A 22438-nucleotide genomic window follows, 5' to 3' on the forward strand; every position below is an offset into this window, starting at 1 on the left:
ATAAATAATGAGCTTTCCTGGTGCAATCCCGGATCTCAATGGCAAGGGAGGAGTTTCCTATTTTGCCGTCACTTCTGGGGGATATTACTGGCGGGAGTCCTCCCTAACACCTATAGAGGAGTCATCTATTGAAGTTGATTCCTTTGAAACTAGTTTTTGTAATGGCCTAAGCCAGACTAAGGTAAAAATCTAGAGAGAAAGCTACCACCTTCCCTCCCCTCCTCCCACTCTTCTGCAGGAAATGAACTACTGAAAAAGGAATCCAAGCTGCTATAAGCAGTTCTTGAGTTCTCTACGCATGGTCATTATATCTAAGGAAGGAATGGAGAATCATTTATGAGTCTAGAATAAATTCTATCCTTAAGGCCCAATTTTTTCAATTTTAAATTATCTTTACTTGTTTCAATTGAAGGTTTGATGCTGTCACCAACATACTACATAGCATGTTGTGTGTTTGCTACAGTTACCCACATTTTGGGATACTTTTGCTAAAAGTTCACGAATGATTGGGATATGTCTCAATTGCTTACGTTAGTTTTTTTTGGAGTTTCTTGTAGGTGAGACCTTATCTTGTTGTTTTCTTATAGAGATAAAAGCCCTCATAGGAATTGGATTCATTTTTCTAAAGAGGAAGTAGGTTCAGGATTAAGACACAGATGTGAAAGACAGCAGGAAACACTGATAGAGTTTGGAAATCAGGAGTTTATTTCATGGTTTGAAGGAGCATGGAAACACAAATTTGTTTAATGGGCCATACAAAACATAAGAACTAACATGGCTTTCATGGCTTGGGTTTAGAAAGTGTATACTCAGAGCATGACTCGAAATTTGTACTCTTTATAATTTTTCATGTGATTCATAGGATGTCTTTCTTTAGTTGGCATTTAACTTGGGAATGAAAATAATATTTGAAGACATGGGATCCAAAAATGTAATGGATGCTATATTTTCACTATAATGTTTTGCTAGAGTTGATAATTTGACATTTCTTTCAAATTTTATTTCCAATATGCTTTGGTTATCTTAGAAAGTAATCAAAGCTTAATGCATAACTATAAAAATTAGATTTCATTATAAATAAAGAAGAGAATAAAAAAATAGTTGTCTACTTCCCTTTTTAGTTCACTATGAATTGACAAGAATAAAAATAAAATTAAAAACTCAAAAAACCAAAACAAATAAAATAAACACCAAATGCAACATGGGTAAAGGATCTTCTCAGTATTGCGAGATCTCATATCCTAGGATATCAAGACTTCTAAAGTTGTGTGTCTGAGACATGGTACTTAGATACTTGAATACAAAACACTCATTCCCTATTCAAAGTACCCTTGAACCAAAATACCCCAACAACGGAATTCTCACCTCTTTGAGGCTACTTATGATTTGCAAACAACAATAACATCATTTTATTTTTTATAATGGTTTGTGATTTGTGATTACATGTGCATCAAAAGCTTCTGTTTGCTTGCACACAACACTAGTACCCATCACCAATAACCAGGACAGTAAAGACACCTTCTTGTAATCTATGTGTGGTTTAATAGCTGTTTGGTTGTGATTGTAAGAGTTAACAGCTGTTTTACAATGACTAGACATTTCTGGTTGTTCTTACAGTCGCACCATTCGATTGGTTTCATTATTCAAAAATTAGGTTTCTAAGTGTTCGTTTGCATACACTTCATGTTTTCTACATTTAAAATAGAAAATTATGTTAACTTCTACATAAAATACAAGAATTCTTAGAGACTTACTTTAAAAAGCTAATGATTTTATGAGTACTTAAAGAAACTAAAGTACTAAAAAAATTTTACTATCTAAAATTTAAAAATTTTTTGAAGTGATTTTTGAAAACATGCTAAGTCTAGACCTTTTATATAAAAGTTATCATTTTTGGTATAGAAGTTCTTACTATTATTTTTAAAAAACAAAAAACAAGAAGTGTATCCAAACATATATGGTTTTTCTTCTTCTTCTTCTTCTTAAAAAAAGAAATCCAAGTTTGCTTCCACTGAAGCTATGGACTATTAAAATTGTAATGCTTGTATCACTTAATCCTCTTTTGTTTCTTTGGGCCTTTTATTTGATTAGTCTTGTAATCTCCATATGTTGCAGAATTTATAATATGCCTGAACTTGAGACTGATTTTATTCTTTCCCTATACTGTTGATACTTGATTATTACATCTCCTCTGTCATCCTTGCCCTGACTTGATACCAACAAGAAGAAATTGTTGTCCAGGTTGACAATCACAGGGTTACATTTATATGAACTGAAACACAAAAAGCTATAAGAAATGACTATGATTTTTAAAAAAATTCATATAATTTTTGTAAGTTCAACCATACATCGATTACAAATCCACAATGAGGATGAAAAGAATATTCTAATACATGAATAGATACTGCTTTGTACAGGAAAGTTTGAGTATAAAAAATAATCTGTATATGTCAACCGATGCTCCTACCACTTTAGATAGCTTAGGAATGGTTTATCTGAAACAGGTATGCACTTGACAACCCAACCGATTGGCCAAGATGCTGCAGCAATTCCAATGCATGCACCCCATTGTCCCCAATCCAACCTCTCTGTATCTGCAAATTTCTTCAAAAACTCCACCATAACCACCTGAAGGATAATGGTTATCCCAATTATCCCCAGAAATAGCTTGTTCTTATGTAACCCCTTAAACACGTTCTTCTTCTCCAGCTTCCTTGCATTGAATTCATTGAAGACTTGGCAAAGCACAAAAGTATTGAATATCAAGGTATCCTTTACCTTCTCGCTCACCCCAAAGATTGATTGTCCTTTGAACTGTAGGGTCAAGAGGATGGCTATCTGATACAAAGCTTGGGCTAATAGATTCCGCCACATGACGTTGGAGATAAGTGGTTCCTTCCGACCCACGGGTGGTTTCTCCATCAGCTCCTTGGTGGGTTGCTCTGTGGCAAGGGCCAGGGCACCTAATGTGTCCATGATCAAGTTAACCCACAATAACTGCACTGCTGTCAATGGGACCTCACCAGCTGAAACTGCTGCCACAAAGTTGATTACAAGGGCTGCAACATTCACGGTCAGCTGAAACTGGATGAATTTCTGGATGTTGTCATAAACACATCTTCCCCATCTCAAAACTGTTGCCACTGAAGCAAAATTATCATCCAAGATGATGATATCTGAACTCTCCTTTGCAACTTCCGTGCCCTGAATCCCCATGGAAAGGCCTATGTCAGCTTCTTTTAATGCTGGTGCATCATTTGTGCCATCACCTGTCACTGCAACCACATGGCCTTTCTGTTTCAGGCACTGAACCATGAGAAGTTTATCAAAGGGAGAGGATCTAGCCATCACACAGATTTTATCAACTTTCTCCATTCTCTCCTCTGAGGTGTACTTCCGAAATACCTCACCTTCTACTACTGCTTCACTGTTCATGTCTTGATCGGGTCTCAGTATTCCACATTCAGTGGCTATTGCTCTTGCAGTGAAGACATTATCGCCGGTAATCATTTTGACATTCACTCCAGCGTATTGGCAATCCTCCACAGCTTTTCTCACCCCTGGTCTACATGGGTCCTTTATCCCCACAAGGCCAATGAGGGTCAAGCTGTGTTCTTTTAGCTTTTGCCGGCCTTCCCTAATTTCCTGTTCTTCCTCTGGAATTTGTTTATGTGCAAAAGCAATGCAACGGAGGCTGCTAGCGGCCATACCTTGAATTATTTGCTCAAATGTCATCCTTTCACCATCATCCAGTTCTTTCATGCTTCCAGAAGCATCATAGTAACTTGAACACATTGCTAATATCATCTCTGCTGCTCCCTTCCAGTGCACATGTATTTTGTTGTCAGCCTTCTTCCTCATCAAAATTCCGCTTCTTTTCTTCTCTGAATTGAAGGCTTCTACATGAAGAATGGTATAATTCTGCTTTAGTCTCTCCATGTCCATGTCAAGTTCCAGAACAGCCCAAGAAAGTAAGGCTTTTTCTGTGGGACTACCAGAGAACTCAAATTCAGATTTTGAAGTGGCCCTGTAAATGCTACCAGTTGTGTTCAAGGCCACTCCTTGTTGAATCAGCTTGAGAACGTTTGTCGCAATTGAAGAGGAATCTTCAACAGGTTCTTTTCCAAGCCAATACTTTGTCACCTTCATCTGGTTCAGAGTGAGGGTGCCTGTTTTATCAGTACAAATTGTAGTTGCAGAGCCCATGGTCTCACAGGCGGAGAGCTTTCGAACCATAGCCTGGTCAGCCATCATTCTCTTCATTGAATAAGCAAGGGTGAGTGTGACGGCCAAAGGCAAGCCTTCTGGAATTGCCACAACGACAATGGTAACTGCTGCAGCAATGATTCTGACCATGGCATTCACTATATCATCAGCCTTTGTCTTGCTGCCATTGAACTCCTGATTTCCGTTCTCATCTTCTGTATTCCCTGTGAAGTAGCGAACCACCAACACGACAAGAACTAGAAAAGCAACAGCCAAACCAACCTTACCTATCGATGAAGTTAGCTTGTTAAGACGGGCCTGTAGGGGTGTCTGTTCATTATTGTCGCGGCTGATTGTGCTCATCATCTCCCCCCATGTTGTGTTCATACCAACAGAAGTCACAAGCATCTGGGCATATCCATCAGCCACTTTGGTTCCAGAAAACAAAAATGGATTCTGGCTGCTATTAATCTCTACATGGTCGCTCTCCCCGGTCATGCTGGATTCATCCACTTGTAGTGAATGCCCGGCCAAGAATAATCCATCAGCCGGAACTTGGTCACCAATTTTTAAGCAAGCCACATCTCCAACAACGATATCAAATATAGAAATCTTCTGACGATGCCCACCTCGAACGACTTCAACCTCGATGTTGTTGCTGACTTTAGACAACTTTTCGAACTGTCGGTTTTGCCTGAAGTTACTCACAGCAGAGACAGAAATGACTAGAAAGACAGCAACGAATATGCTTCCACCATCATACCACCCTTCCTTCGGCCCGTGCTCTTTAATTCCGAAACCGAGGGAGAGTGCGGCACAAGCTAGAAGTATGAGAATGGTAAGATCCTTAAAAGCTTCCAACACAAAGTAGAAGAAGCTTTTAGTAGGCGGCCTCGGGTATGTGTTTGAACCGAACGTTTCCTGCCTTTCAGATACATCTTCAACAGCACCATGGATGCCATTTTTGGTATCTGTCTTTAGAGCATCAGCCACACCTTCAACTCCTCCCAATTCGCGAAGTTGGTCTAAGTTTTTCTCTTTCACTACTGCAGTGAGACTTGTGTGATCAATGTTTGGGAAGGCAAGGTGGGGCTCAACACTGAGGACAACAAAGGAATGAGTAGAAACCGGGGGTTTGCTGCTCTTCTTCTTGTTGAGAAGAGAATGTAGGGCCCTGGAACAATAGATTGTAGCAAAGGCCAAGTGCCATCTCTTGTTGTGTCTGCCAAGGGTGGCTGGCACATCGAGTATGGACTCTCTGCAACTTGAGTAAACATGCAAAATGCTGGACATGCTTTTCAACAGAGAAAAGTATACGACAAAGATGATAAAGCGGAAACGAAGATGAATTATTTAACAAAGTAACACGTACCTAGTTCAATGAAAGAAGAGAGAAAACCAACGAAATGAAAATTAAAGCTATTATAGGGAAAATGTGTGAGATAAGAAGCATGAAATGGGAGGAACCACGTGAATGCAGAAGTGCTAAAGAGTTGCATGTTCTTATAAGGAGAATACTAATAGTCGGTGTATGCAGTTCTCAGAGACCCCACTGCATTGAATATTACGTGTTCCATCCACGTTCATGTTTATTGGGTAGCGAATTCTTAAATTGTAAGATATCTGAAATATGAAATCTTCTGATAATAAATAAAATAAAAAATATCCTTCACTTTGACTAGTCAACGCGGTACCCAGAAATTTCCAGGAAGCGCTTACGAATTTACGAGGATCCCAAAACAGTCGCTCATAGCTCAGGCGGTGCAATGGGTGATGGGGAAATGCTAATTTTTGAGGGTCGACATGTTCTTCAACTCCACCTGTCGCCGCGTAAGGTTTGATGGATCTGGATAATCATTCGCTGGTTACAGGTGTAGATTCATAGCTTCATCGCGTTGTCTTCCTTTTTATCCAGTCGACCAACGGCGATATAAATGGAGTCGGTTAGACTTTACACTTGTTTCTAAATAATTCTAAAGACCTCTCCATCCTCATCGATCGGCACACAACCAGAAGAGTTGGCAGCTTCCACGTCTGGGAGCTAGAGAGGCAAGAACTAAGAAGCTTTGCTCCACAAGGCTCTGTTGGTATATATATCAGGGAATGTACAGTATAACTAAAATTGTTCAAAAGTTTTTCCCTTGTTCAGAAAGCCATGAGAGGAAAAGAAGAGGTATTAAACCACAGCAGGGGGATCATTCTTAGAGAAAAATTAATAACTAAGAAGAAAACAAAATCTCAAGTTTGAATAGAATCTCATTTGCAAATACATAAATGGGTTCTATCTGATTCTTTTTCATTTCTTTTTCCCAATTTGTTAGAAAAGTTAAATTCAATCAATGAGAATTTTAATCTGACATATTTATGATTCCTTAATGCATAGCCTTTTTCGTCCTACGACAACTTGTGGTGAGAAAAAGTAGGATATTAGTATATTAAAATAAGGCCACGTCACTTATTAAAAAATATGATAACTTAAAAGGTGGAAGACAATCCTTATAAAAGTTCAAAGTTGTGTTGAATTGCACAAGAAGGACAATTTCATGGAATGATGGAACAATCTTATCTTGGATAATCCCATACCTTAAGCAAGACTTATATGCTAAAGTTTTGAGAAGTGGAAAGCACAACCAAGTTTCTTTTATTGTTATGACCAAGAAAGCACATATGATGGGAAGTGGGAACATGATCTAAATAATTTATTTATGTTCACACTAGACTTTGATTTTCTGACACCTTTCTCGTCAAATGCACAATAGGAATTAGGAATTAGGAAAGTGATGTGAAAAGGTTTTTAAATTGCAAGAAAAAAAAAAATGGTGCATCGTGGACCCCAATTCCACGTGTATCTTTTGAAAGTGTTTGATATGAATAATCTTCCTTGATTTTGAATAAATTGGTCAATTAAATAATAATATGTTAATTAGATCAGGAAATTAATCATATTAATTCAAACAATATTTAATTTTACTTATATTAACTAAGAAATAGATTACACAATGAAATTGGATTATATTTACATTTATATTTTTAAGTCAAGAAGAGAACATGAGAAAAACTTTATGCATACAAATTAAGAGTTATTCTATTAATTATATCAACTCACTGCATGCCACATATAAAAAGAGGTCATCATAGTTTATTTAAAGAGAATCGGTTAGCCTATATTTGATTATTGAGAAGATTGGAATTTAAATTTTAGATTTTTTTTTTTAATTTTCAACTACCCATCTAGTCTTGTATGTCATATAGAGAAGAATTTTATAGTCTTTTAAAAAATTGATAAATTTTAAAAAAATCTTAATTTTTTCAAGAACAATAAAAGTCTAAAAGAATTAACTTTTATATATATATAAGGTATCTTTTCTTCGGGCTTTAATGGAATTTGGCTTAGAATCTGTTTGGCAGTAAAACTCTTTTAATCTAAAAAATGTTTTTTTAAAAGAAATTAGATGTTTAACAAAATTTAGAAAATATTTTTAAAAATATGAAAAATCAGTATTGAAACAAGTGTTTTTCATTTAGTAGGTAATTCTCTTAAAAATACTTTCATTAAATATACTTCTGTCAAATACATTCATATGAAAATAAAAAAATATGAAAAATTTAGTTATTTGACAAAATTTAGAAAATTTTTAAAAAATCTAAAAAATCAATAATGACCAACTTTATGCATGTAAATTAAGAGCTATTCTATTAATTATATCAACTCACCGCATGCCACATATAAAAAGAGGCCATCGTAGTTTATTTAAAGAGAATCGGTTACCCTATATTTGATTATTGAGAAGATTGGAATTTAAATTTTAGATTTTTTTTTTTTTTTAATTTTCAACTACCCAATCTAGTCTTGTATGTCATATAGAGAAGAATTTTATAGTCTTTTAAAAAAGTGATAAATTTTAAAAAAAAATCTTAATTTTTTCAAGAACAATAAAAGTCTAAAAAAATTAACTTTTTTTTTCTTTTTTATATATATAAGGTATCTTTTCTTCGGGCTTTAATGGAATTTGGCTTAGAATCTGTTTGGCAGTAAAATTCTTTTAATCTAAAAAATGTTTTTTAAAAGAAATTAGATTTTTAACAAAATTTAGAAAATATTTTTAAAAATATGAAAAATCAGTATTGAAACAAGTGTTTTTCATTTAGTAGGTAATTCTCCTAAAAATACTTTTTTTAAAAATTACTTTCATTAAATATACTTCTGTCAAATACATTCATGTGAAAATAAAAAATATGAAAAATTTAGTTATTTGACAAAATTTAGAAAATATTTTAAAAAATCTAAAAAATCAATAATGAAACAAGTGTTTTCCATTTAATAGGTAATTCTCCAAAAAATACTTCCAAAAAAACACTTTTACTAAAGTGTATTTATATGAAAATTTCCTAAAAAACTTCACATTTCTTTGGTGCTTTAAATAACTTATATAATGAAACTGAGTCTCATGTACAATGAAAAGTAATAATTTATAAATAAATTTGTTCTCCCATATGTGAAAAGAATTTTGTAAGGTATAATTATGTTAAAATTAAGGGTATATAAATCTATAATTACCTTAAGTCACATGTTTTGTATAATTAAGTTAAAATAGTAAAGTAAAATTCAAAATTGCTTTGAAGGTTATGTGAAGAAGTTATCATCCCAAAATACCCAACATACATTTAATATGATTTTTAGAAGGCGAGAATCTCCAACTCTAGCAAATGGATCTAAGTTTCATATAAAATGCATATTTGCCTCAAAGAATATAAGTTTTCACAATTAGATGATAGGTGTCTGATGAGCACTGCAACTATTTAATATATTAAGATTTATCTTTTAAATACTCTTGATAATTAATATCTTAAAGTTTTAAAACATTCATAAAATTAATAAATAAAATTATTCTTAAAATCTATTTAAAATTCCTATAATTTTCATTTTCTTTTAAACCGTAACTATTATCTTAATTTATTTTTCATTAATTTAACCTTTGATTATTATTATTTTTTATTTTTAAAATTTAATTAAATGACTCTATAAGGCATATACAAACTTGCATATCATAAATTAATATATATGCTTTTCTTTTTATTTTCTTTGACCCTTTTTCATACCAAATTACTAAAAAATTTATTTACACATATGCACAAATATTAAATGTATATATATTTCATATTTCCGCACCTATGCAAGATATTAGTATTAAATTAATATTTATAAAAATATATAAATATATTCATAATAGTATATTTATCCGGGTCGTCTACAGTTAATACAAATATCTTATAAATATATAGACAATATGTGGATATAGGTACATGTATGTGAATAATATTTTTAATGGTTAATCTCAAAAACAAATAATGAGAAAATTAAGAAAAAAAACGTAAATATATATGTGCGAACAGCAAAGACCTAAAATTTTCATGTACTTCGCATTTCTAATCATCTTTCTCCATACTTACTTGCACACCACCAGAAGATTTCGGCATTTCGCAGCTTCCACGTCTGGGAGAGGCAAGAACTAAGAAGATGTCAGTCCACAAAGCTCTGTTGGTATATATATCAGGGAATGTACAGTATAACTAAAATTGTTCAAAAGTTTTTCCCTTGTTCAGAAAGCCATGAGAGGAAAAGAAGAGGTATTAAACCACACTAGAGGATCATTCTTAGAGAAAAATTAATAAATAAGAAGAAAACAAAATCTCAAGTTTGAATAGAATCTCATTTGCAAATGCATAAATAGGTTCTAGCTGACTCTTTTTTCTCGATTTGTTAGAAAAGTTCAATTCAATCGATGGGGATCTTAATATGGAAGTAAAGGATGGCCTGATTAATTTACATAAAATATTGTGCTGAATCAAGAGTGAAATTGTTGGTGGTCATACTTGTGTATGATTATTTAATGCATAGCTAGCCTTTTTGATCCAGTGAGAAAAAGTAGGATATTAGTATATTAAAATAAGGCCACGTCACTTATTAAAAAATATGATAACTTAAAAGGTGTAAGACGGTTCTTATAAAAGTTCAAAGTTGGTGTGAATTGCACAAGAAGGACAATCTCATTTTGGATAATCCCAAATCATAAGCAAAACTTGTATATTGAAGTTTTGAGAAATGGAAAGCACCACCAAGTTTCTTTTATTGTTATGACCAAGAAAGCACATATGATGGGAAGTGGGAACATGATCTAAATAATTTTATGTTCACCATTATAACAAACTTGGTGGAGAGCACCACCAAGTTTCTTCGAAGGCCTTCACATTGATCCCACATCGAAAATGAGAGTAAATATGAAGAATTTTATAAAGTGGTTCACCATTTTAACATGGTGACCCATTTTTCAAAAAGTAGAGAAAAATTTTTATTTTAATTTTATTTTTTCTATCAATGTCTTTCCCTCCAACTTTAACCCAACATATATAATCTTAAAAGTTGGCTTAGAATCATTTGGCAGAAAAACCCTTTTAGCCTAAAAAAGTGTTTTTTTTTTTTTTAAAAAAAGGTATTGAGCAAAATTTGGAAAACACTTAAAAATTTAAAAAATCACTTATAACATTAAAACAAGTGTTTTTTTTTTTTTAGAGAAACTGATGCATTAGGAATAAATTTCTCAATTAAATAATAAATATGTTAACTAGATTAGGAAATTAATTATATTGATTCAAATAATATTTAACTTTACTTATATTAATTAGGAAATAAATTACACAATGTATTATCTTCTCTTTTTCAAGAACAAGAAAAGTAGAGAAAAAATTAATTTTAATTTTATTTTATTTTATTTTTTCTATCAATGTCTTTCCCTTCAACTTTAACTCAACATATATAATCTTAAAAGTTGGCTTAGAATCATTTGGCGGTAAAGCCTTTTTAGCTAAAAAAATGTTTTTTTTTCTTTTAAAAAAAAGGTATTTTGCAAAATTTGGAAAACACTTTTAAAAATCTAAAAAATCACTTATAATTAGGAATGGTAATGAGATGGGTTTAGGACGGGTCATTCCTATCCCATTCCCGCACCTGATTATATAGTTATTTCCCATCCCCGGCACAAACCCGTGTTGGGGCAGGTTGATTGATTCTCATCCTCGTTAACAAAAGAATTAATAACCCCATCCCCCCTATCCCGAATGTCCATTGAGCCCTAACCCAAATTGGTGATCTGCATTTTCCTTTCACTACAAAATAACGAGATTATGATAATATACCAAATATGAAAAAATAATATCAAAGTTGAAATTAACACCACAACAATCAATCATTTTAAGCCCATAGTTAGCTTAAATGACTCAAAATTAATGCAAAACACAAAAAAAAAAAAAAAAAAAATCATTTGAACCATTTACAAGAGAACATAATGAAAATTGAACCAAACGGGAAAATGGGTCGATATCAGCCATGGATGTGAATTCCTATTCAAGCCAATCTTTGAACTAAGATTTCATCAAATCCACTACTTCAAAGGCTTTCGCGTTCCTTTTGAGTTGTGCTCTTGGACAAAGACTTCAAGGTGATGCTTTAGATGATTGTGTTGCACATATTTAGGGGAAGGAGATCGAAGTCTATGACTAGTTTGATGTCACGAAAAAGGACTTTTGGGCTCTGAGGCTAAACCAAGAACAAGATGGAATTGATTTTAGAGTATTTGAGTTGGTGTGAGGGGGGAAGAAAAAGTAGTATTGATCCTAAAGATAGGGTTTCAAGCAGTGCATAAGAGGAAGAAGAAAAAGAAGTGGCTATCGAAATTAAGGCAAATGGGAAGAATGAAAAACCATTGTATTAGAGGAAAAAGAAGAAGAAGAAGAAGGAACAACCATTAGAATTAGGGCAATGGGAAGAATGAAAAACCCTTGTATTAGAGGAAGAAGAAAAAGAAGAAGGAACAACCATTAGAATTAAGGCAAATGGGAATATACGGGGAGTTTTTTGACATTTTACTAGTAGTTGAAGGGTAATTTTGTAAATTTATATTCGGGACGGGGCGGGGCGGGTTGGAACAAAATCCATACCCATCCCAAACCCGATTCGGGCTTTTAAAATATTCCCATACCCGACCTATACCCATTTTTTATATTTCATACCCGTCCCAATGGGGGCGGGTTACCCGATTTGCCCAGAAAATTGCCATCCCTACTTATAACATTAAAACAAGTGTTTTTTTTTTTTTTTTTATAGAAAAACTGATGCATTTAATAATGATTTTAGAAAATGTGTTTAGTCTTTCTAATACTTTAAAAAATGAAAATTTTTAAATGTTAGAAATGTATCACAATGTGGAATTGGTTACTATCGATATCGCGTCTACCTTTAAATTAATTGAAAGGGTTTAAGTTTGACTTCATATACCTTGGAGTGAGTTGCATTACCATAGGAATATATAGTTAAATGAAGCTTATCCAATTACAATTTTAAGCAATCTCAAGTTCAACACCCTGTATTGACCAAGCTCTAAACTCTTGTTCATATCTAATGTGAATAAGTTGGAATAAGAGGGTTAGTCAGTAATAATTTCTATGTTAGTACTAAACTAATATACTTCTAAAATAAAAATGAGGTCTCGTTGAACAAGAAAGCGAAGGCTAGACCTCTTTTTAAAATTGATGTCAAACATATTTAGATGATTCTTCTAAAAACATTTTAAGAGAAAATACTTCCATTAAGAACGTTTCAAGTAAAAACACTATTACACAGACTTATGTGTTTCAAAATTTGTGTTTATATAAAAATTTCCTAACACATGTCACCTTTGTTTAATGCTTTAAATAACTTCTTATATAATGAAATCTAAGTCCTATGATACAATGAAAAGTAATAATTTATAAATAAATTTGTTTTCTCAAAAGTGAAGAATTTTATAAGGTATTGTTAGAACTAAGAGAATAAAGAGAGAAAGAAGCGAGAAAGAGGGAAAGAAAGGACCCAAGTGAAATCTGGAAGAAATCCTCTTCTTTCTTTTTAGAGCAAACCTCAATATTTATACTACAATAGTTTCTTCCCATTAACAAACTTGCTTACACGTGTACAACACTAACAACCTGTTATAGCAATCTAACAACCTCTAACAGCTTAACAGTAGCAAACTAACAGTTAACAACTTATTTTATAATCCTAACACCCCCCCCCCCTCTCTCTCTCTCTCTCTCTCAAACTCAGAGTACTTAAATCAAGAACTTTGAGTTTGCTTCTAAGTAAAGGAAATCTGGAACTGGGTATAGCTTTGGTAAAAAGATCTGTTGTTTGGTCACTTGAAGGAACATGTCTCACATCAATAAGCTTTTGAAAAACTTTCTCACGCACAAAATACAAATCAAGCTCAATATGCTTGGTTCTAGCATGTAAAACTAGATTTGCAGATAACAATACTGTGCTCAGATTATCACACCATACTGCTGGAGATCTTAGTAATGTGATCCTCAATTCACTTAGTAGGGTAGTTAACCATGTGATCTCAGCAGTTAGTTTAACTAAGCTTCTGTATTCTGCCTCTGTAGATGATCTAGAGACAATATGTTGTTTCTTTGAGCACCAAGAAACTAGATTGTTTTCAAGATAGACACAATAGTTGGATGTAGATCTTCTATCATCTAGACTTGATGCCCAATCAGCATCACAAAATCCCACCAGATTTAAAGTACTTGAACAAGTCAAATGAAGTCCATACTGAATAGTAATTTTCAAGTATCTAAGTATCTTTTTTACTGCTTGCCAGTGTTCTTCTTGTGGATCCTTCAAATATTGACAAACTCGATTGACACAAAAGGAAATTTATGGCCTGGTGATAGCAACATATTGAAGTGCACCTACAACACTCCTATAGAGTTGAACGTCTTTCACAGTACCACTTCCAGATGTTGTAAGTTGTTGACCATTGATCATGGGAGTATTAATGCCATTTGCATTGTTCATTTTGGCTTTGCATAAGAAATCATGCACATACTTAGTCTAAGACAAGTGTAGACCTTCAATAGTATGTTTCACCTGTGTGCCCAAGAAATAGTCTATCTCACCAAGATCTTTAAGAGAAAAACTCTTGTTTAATTGTGAGATTAATTGTTGAATTACAGAAGGATTGCTACTAGTAACCAGTATATCATCAACATATACTAGGAGAAAGGTAGTGTGATCCATAGTGAACCTTGTGAATAAAAACCGATCAAATTTAGCAGATGTAAAACCAAGACCTACAAGTGCTTCGTAGAGTTTCTCAAAGCAGGCACGTGGTGCTTGTTTGAGACCATATAGAGATTTGTGGAGCTTGCATACCAAATGAGAAGTGGACTTTTCAATAAAGCCTTTAGGTTGTTCCATATAAACTTCTTCTTGTAGATCTCCATTCAAAAAGGCATTGTTGATATCAAGTTGTTGAATATTCCAATTCCTTGATAATGCTATAGTGAGAGCCACCCAGATTGTAGTAGGCTTCACAATAGGGCTAAATGTTTATGTATAATCAAATCCAGCTATTTGGTGAAACTCCTTTGCAACAAGTCTAGCTTTATATTTTTTAATAGAACCATCTGGATTTTCTTTAACTCTGAAAATCCACTTGCATCCTATTACTTTTCTACCAACTGGAAGGTCAACCAAAGACCATGTATTGTTTCTCAAGAGAGCAGAATATTCATCTATCATGGCTATTTTCCAGTTCTCATTTTGCAAAGCTTCATCAGTAGACTGAGGCTTTTTGGTAACATTGTATACTTTTGGTTTAAAAATGCCATTCTTAGATTTGGTGATCATAGAGTGTGTATTTCCAACAGTACTTGGGAGAGATGATGATACAATGAGAGCATTAGAGTCTTGACAGTTTTCCAAGTGAGTGGTTGTGTTGACAGGAGGAATGAGAGCAATAGGAGAGGGTGATGAGGCTGTAGAAATAGAAGAGACAGGTTGTTTAGAATAAAGAATTGGTGGTGATTGACTAAAGGAGAGAGGTTGAGAAATGGAAGAATGTTGAGATTGAGAAGAAAGAGATTCTGAAAATGGAAATAGATGTTCATAAAAAATAACATCTCTAGATATGAAAATTTTACCAGAGGGGTCTAAACACTTGTAGCCTTTATGAGTGAGGCTATAACGTAGAAATGTACATTGTACAGACCAAAAGGCAAGTTTATGGCTATCATATGGTCTAGTGTTGGGATAGCAAGCACAACCAAATATTCTAAGAGCCTTGTAATCAGGAACATGATTAAAAAGAAGCTGTAAGGGAGACTTACCATGTGAAATTGGAGAGGACGGCTTGTTATGCAAGAACACGATTGTTCTAAATGATTCATCCCGATATTTGAAAGGCATTGAGGCTCTAACAAGTAAGGTAAGACCATTCTCAACAATATGTATATGTTTATTTTCAACTACACCGTTTTGTTGGTGAGTGTGAGGACAAGAAATCCTATGAATAATGCCATTTATAGTAAGGTAATCAGTAAAAACACGAAATTCACCCTCCCCCCCCCCAAGAAAAAAAAAATCAGATTGTAGGCATTTAATTTTGAACCCTAATTGTAATTCAGCTTGAGCCTTGAAATTCTGAAAGGTTTGAAAGACTAATATGTTTAATAGAGAGTCTCATACCATTGCCAACACGAACTTGCTCATTACCATAATATGGTGTGTGTTCAACCATATTCTTTGCATTTGCAGTCACATGGTTTGAGGCACCCGAGTCTGGATAACAATTAGTATCACAAATGTTTTATGGTGTAGCCATCAGAACTTGTATGTTAGGCTTGTTGCCACTTTGAACCTGCGTTTGAGGTGAAAACTAGGAGTGAAACCAGGAGTACGAGGACCTTGAAAACTAGGATCATATCTATAGTAACACTTATCTGCAGAATGACCAATCTTCATGCACATTTGGCATACCAGTTTTTCAGTATTAGTAGTAGCATTATTATTCCAAGTATTCTAGGATCTCCAACCACCATTTCCTCTGGAAGAAAAATTACTTCTACCAAAATTAAGGCTAAACTGATTGTTACTAGTAAAACCTCTGCCTTGAGAAAAATTGTCTCTACCAAAGTTACCTGGACCTTGTGTAATATTAACAAAAGTAGTTTCAAAGTCTAAACTCTTGCTTTGTTTCTCAATCCTAGCCTCTTGTGCTAATAAAAAAGACTCAATTTCCTATATTGAATAATCCTCAGTTTGAGAATTAATTGTGAGAAAGAATGTGTCGTATTCACTAGGCAGTCCATTTGTGATAGCATCAATGTGATCTTTTATAGAGAGATTCACACCAACAAGAGCAAATAGATCAACAAAACCACGAATTTTAAGCAAATATTCATTCTTACTTAAAGTTTTTTTTTTTTTTTTGGTGTTTTAAAGCAAGGTTTTATACTGTGAGATTTTAGCATGTGTTTGAGAAGCAAAATATACTTCCAATGGCTTCCAAATTTGAAAAGCAGATTCACAATTTACTCACCTCGAAAGAACTCCTTCGGACATTGATGAAAGAAGCCAAGAAACCAAGAGCTGATCTTGTTGTTCCCAATCAATAAAATCTTGATTCATTATTCCTCGAGATCAATCTTCTGAACTTCGAAATTTTAACGATGGATCATGAATTCTAGTGACAAAATGCTGAAGATTGTGACCATGAATTGATGAGAAAATCTGTTTTCTCCATATAAAAAAATTATGATTTTCGAGCTTAACTGAGGTAGAATGATTGAACGAAATCGGGACAAAATGACTAGAGGAAGAATATTCTAGGGTTTGTTGAAATTTCTCCATTGCTGAAGTTGAGTGCTCTGATACCATGTTAGAAACAAGAGAATAAAGAGAGAAAGAAGCGAGAAAGAGGGAAAGAAAGGACCCAGGTGAAATATGGAAGAAATCTTTTTTTTTTTTTAAGAGCAAACCTCAATATTTATACTACAATAGTTTCTTCCCATTAACAAACTTGTTTACACGTGTTCAACACTAACAACCTGTCATAACAATCTAACAGCCTCTAACAGCATAACAAACTAACAACTTAATAGTAGCAAACTAACGGTTAACAATTTATTTTATAATCCTAACATGTATAATTATATTAAAAGGGTATATAAATCTATAATTACCTTAAGTCACATATTTTGCATAATTAAGTTAAAATAGTTTAGCAAATTTCAAAATTGCTTTGAAGGTTATATGGAGAAGTTATCACCCAAAAATACCCAACATACATTCAATATGATTTTTAAAAGGCGAGAACCTCATTTCTAGCAAATGGATCTAAGGTTCATATAAAATGCATATTTGGCCCAAAGATGTAAGTTTTTGGAATTGGATTATAGGCGTCGGAGCATTGCAACTATTTAATATGTTAAAATTTATCTTTAAGTCCTCATGATAATTAATATATTAAAATTAAAAAAATAACAAATAAAATTATTCTTAAAATCTATTTAATATTCATATAATTTTTATTTTGTTTTTTCTTCTTTTAAGTACAACTATTATCTTAATTTATTTATTTTATTAATTTAACATTTAATTATTATAATTTTTTATTTTTGAAATTTAATTAAATGACTCTATAAGCCATATACAAACTTTGTATATCATGAATTTATATATATGTTTTTATTTATTTTCTTTGACCAATTTTCATACCAAATTACTAAAAAATTTATCTACACATGCCCAAATATCAAATATATATATATATATTTCCACCCGTATACAAGATAGTTATACTAAATACAAGATAGTTATACTAAATCTATAAGACTTTTTTTATTTATTAATATCTATAAAAATATGCAAATGTATTCAAAATAACATGTTTATTTGGGTTATGTGGTACAATTAGTACAAATATCTTATATACATAATACAAAAGTCTTTTATATATAAAAAAAATGGTATTTGATGTTTATACATGTGTGTAAACAATATTTCCTTTGTATAAAAAATAAGACAATGAAGAAAAATATGTAAATATATTTACAATAAATGGACTTGTAAAAAATTGCACAACTAATATAAATGTCTTGCTACAAGTATTTAACTTGTACATATAAGAAAATTAAAAAAAAAAAAAAGTATTTGACATTTATGCATGTTCATAAACAATATTTCTAAATATATAAGAAATAAGTGAAAAAATAAAATAAATAAATATATTAATAATGGACAAACTTATACAATTTTAAAGGTCTTTTACATTTAATATAAGTAATCTTACATACATACGAAGATATAAATACATGCATGTAAATAATATTTTTAAAGGTTTAATCTGGAAAATAAATAACAAGAAAATTAAGAGAAAAAACAATGTAAGTACATATATGTGAACGGCAAAAAGTGTTTTTGTACCTAAATTTTCATGTATTTCGCATGCAACTTTTATCTTTGTGAGATGTTGATGAAATTAAAAGATTCATTAATCCTTCAGCGTAATTGTTCCATTTTGTTAATTTTGATTTGATAATTGCCAAAAATTAGAAGGATAATAATTAATTTTGATTTTAATTTTAATTTTTTCCGTTATGTCAATCCTTTTCTGTGGACCCAGCCTAATAAAAAATGCATGAAAATAAAAGCTATTCGGTTGACTAGGTCGCCTTTCACATGCCACGTCGAGAGAAGCCAGCACATGTGATTTAAACCTTGAACCAATCACGTAAGATATCCTACAAAATCACAATGAAGTTTGAAAATAACGTCGGAAATGTCATATTATTTTTCTTTTTCTTTTTTTCATTTTTCTTTACCTTTTCCACATTATCTTATCATTATTTTGACTTTTCAGAAGCAAAACATACTGTTAAGCTGGTCAAGTAACAAGGGAGGGAGGCCCCTCACTGACAGTACTGTACAGGAAAGAAACAGCAGTATACTTGAACTGCCAAAAAAATTATTGATATCAGATTCACAAGAAATTGAAACACTGCATAAATAAAATGACTTGATCATAGATTGCCATAAGGTCGTACAGGGTCCTCACTCGGCATGCCAAAAACATTCAATCAATCTGATACCTGTGATCAATGTTAAGCATGGGTATGACTTCTCCATGATTGATGAAACAAGCCTCACCTCAAATAGTGGAGGACAAAAGGCCAAAGCTAGCTTTGGAGGAATAGAAGGTGATGTGAAGAAGAAGGCCTCAAACATGGCAAAGCCACCTAAAAATGCTCTTTCCATTAGGGTTTTACCATCCTCGTACTTGTAGCTTGTGCTACATGGGCTGAAAGAAGGGTTACGGTGTGGAATCTTCCTTGTGGCTGTCTTTCTGGTCAATGATGTCCCTGCTGTTATGTTACTCAAGGAAAATAGGCAATTCCTCCAGTTATGATCTGATCAGGCCGACGACGATATCCAATTTGATTTTGTCTGAAAACGGTAGGCTGATACTAGGCAGGATCTGTCCTTGTTTTTGAGATGGTCAATTGATATTCATGTCAGATGCTTGTGGGGAAAATAGGTTTCTAAGTGTTCGTTTGCATACACTTCATGTTTTCTACTTTTAAAATAGAAAATTATGTTAACTTCTACATAAAATACAAGAATTCTTAGACTTACTTTAAAAAGCTAATGATTTTATGAGTACTTAAAGAAACTAAAGTACTAAAAAAATTTTACTATCTAAAATTTAAAAATTTTTTAAAGTGATTTTTAAAAACATGCTAAGTCTAGACCTTTTATATAAAAGTTTTCATTTTTGGTATAGAAGTTCTTACTACTTTCATTTTTAAAAAACAAAAAACAAGAAGTGTATCCAAACATATACGGTTTTTCTTCTTCTTCTTCTTCTTCTTAAAAAAAAAAAATCTAAGTTTGCTTCCATTGAAGCTATGGACTATTAAAATTGTAATGCTTGTATCACTTATCCTCTTTTGTTTCTTTGGGCCTTTTATTTGATTAGTCTTGTAATCTCCATATGTTGCAGAATTTATAATATGCCTGAACTTGAGACTGATTTTATTCTTTCCCTATACTGTTGATACTTGATTATTACATCTCCTCTGTCATCCTTGCCCTGGCTTGATACCAACAAGAAGAAATTGTTGTCCAAGTTGACAATCACAGGGTTACATTTATATGAACTGTAACACAAAAAGCTTCATAAGAAATGACTATGATTTTTTAAAAAAATTCATATATTTTTGTAAGTTCAACCATACATCAATTACAAATCCACAATGAGGATGAAAAGAATAATCTAATACATGAATAGATACTACTTTGTACAGGAAAGTTTGAGTATAAAAAATAATCTGTATATGTCAACCGATGCTCCTACCACTTTAGATAGCTTAGGAATGGTTTATCTGAAACAGGTATGCACTTGACAACCCAACCGATTGGCCAAGATGCTGCAGCAATTCCAATGCATGCACCCCATTGTCCCCAATCCAACCTCTCTGTATCTGCAAATTTCTTCAAAAACTCCACCATAACCACCTGAAGGATAATGGTTATCCCAATTATCCCCAGAAATAGCTTGTTCTTATGTAACCCCTTAAACACGTTCTTCTTCTCCAGCTTCCTTGCATTGAATTCATTGAAGACTTGGCAAAGCACAAAAGTATTGAATATCAAGGTATCCTTTACCTTCTCGCTCACCCCAAAGATTGATCGTCCTTTGAACTGTAGGGTCAAGAGGATGGCTATCTGATACAAAGCTTGGGCTAATAGATTCCGCCACATGACGTTGGAGATAAGTGGTTCCTTCCGACCCACGGGTGGTTTCTCCATCAGCTCCTTGGTGGGTTGCTCTGTGGCAAGGGCCAGGGCACCTAATGTGTCCATGATCAAGTTAACCCACAATAACTGCACTGCTGTCAATGGGACCTCACCAGCTGAAACTGCTGCCACAAAGTTGATTACAAGGGCTGCAACATTCACCGTCAGCTGAAACTGGATGAATTTCTGGATGTTGTCATAAACACATCTTCCCCATCTCAAAACTGTTGCCACTGAAGCAAAATTATCATCCAAGATGATGATATCTGAACTCTCCTTTGCAACTTCCGTGCCCTGAATCCCCATGGAAAGGCCTATGTCAGCTTCTTTTAATGCTGGTGCATCATTTGTGCCATCACCTGTCACTGCAACCACATGGCCTTTCTGTTTCAGGCACTGAACCATGAGAAGTTTATCAAAGGGAGAGGATCTAGCCATCACACAGATTTTATCCACTTTCTCCATTCTCTCCTCTGAGGTGTACTTCCGAAATACCTCACCTTCTACTACTGCTTCACTGTTCATGTCTTGATCGGGTCTCAGTATTCCACATTCAGTGGCTATTGCTCTTGCAGTGAAGACATTATCGCCGGTAATCATTTTGACATTCACTCCAGCGTATTGGCAATCCTCCACAGCTTTTCTCACCCCTGGTCTACATGGGTCCTTTATCCCCACAAGGCCAATGAGGGTCAAGCTGTCTTCTTTTAGCTTTTGCCGGCCTTCCCTAATTTCCTGTTCTTCCTCTGGAATTTGTTTATGTGCAAAAGCAATGCAACGGAGGCTGCTAGCGGCCATACCTTGAATTATTTGCTCAAATGTCATCCTTTCACCATCATCCAGTTCTTTCATGCTTCCAGAAGCATCATAGTAACTTGAACACATTGCTAATATCATCTCTGCTGCTCCCTTCCAGTGCACATGTGTTTTGTTGTCAGCCTTCTTCCTTATCAAAATTCCGCTTCTTTTCTTCTCTGAATTGAAGGCTTCTACATGAAGAATGGTATAATTCTGCTTTAGTCTCTCCATGTCCATGTCAAGTTCCAGAACAGCCCAAGAAAGTAAGGCTTTTTCTGTGGGACTACCAGAGAACTCAAATTCAGATTTTGAAGTGGCCCTGTAAATGCTACCAGTTGTGTTCAAGGCCACTCCTTGTTGAATCAGCTTGAGAACGTTTGTCGCAATTGAAGAGGAATCTTCAACAGGTTCTTTTCCAAGCCAATACTTTGTCACCTTCATCTGGTTCAGAGTGAGGGTGCCTGTTTTATCAGTACAAATTGTAGTTGCAGAGCCCATGGTCTCACAGGCGGAGAGCTTTCGAACCATAGCCTGGTCAGCCATCATTCTCTTCATTGAATAAGCAAGGGTGAGTGTGACGGCCAAAGGCAAGCCTTCTGGAATTGCCACAACGACAATGGTAACTGCTGCAGCAATGATTCTGACCATGGCATTCACTATATCATCAGCCTTTGTCTTGCTGCCATTGAACTCCTGATTTCCTTTCTCATCTTCTGTATTCCCTGTGAAGTAGCGAACCACCAACACGACAAGAACTAG

General features: G+C 33.8%; 1 protein-coding gene and 1 pseudogene across 1 annotated transcript; both read right to left on the minus strand.

The window, feature by feature from the left end:
• Nucleotides 1-2290: 2290 nt before the first annotated feature.
• LOC117913862 (putative calcium-transporting ATPase 13, plasma membrane-type) lies at nt 2291-5677 on the minus strand. Its single transcript, XM_034828953.1, has one exon. It carries the CDS (start codon nt 5497-5499, stop codon nt 2464-2466), a length of 3036 nt encoding a protein of 1011 aa, XP_034684844.1. The 5' UTR covers nt 5500-5677; the 3' UTR covers nt 2291-2463.
• A 14661-nt stretch (nt 5678-20338) lies between these two features.
• The window catches only part of LOC117914487, a 7997-nt pseudogene continuing 5897 nt past the window's right edge, over nt 20339-22438 (minus strand).

This window comes from Vitis riparia, chromosome 5 (genome assembly GCF_004353265.1).
Source record: "Vitis riparia cultivar Riparia Gloire de Montpellier isolate 1030 chromosome 5, EGFV_Vit.rip_1.0, whole genome shotgun sequence".
In the NCBI taxonomy this organism is placed as follows: domain Eukaryota; kingdom Viridiplantae; phylum Streptophyta; class Magnoliopsida; order Vitales; family Vitaceae; genus Vitis; species Vitis riparia.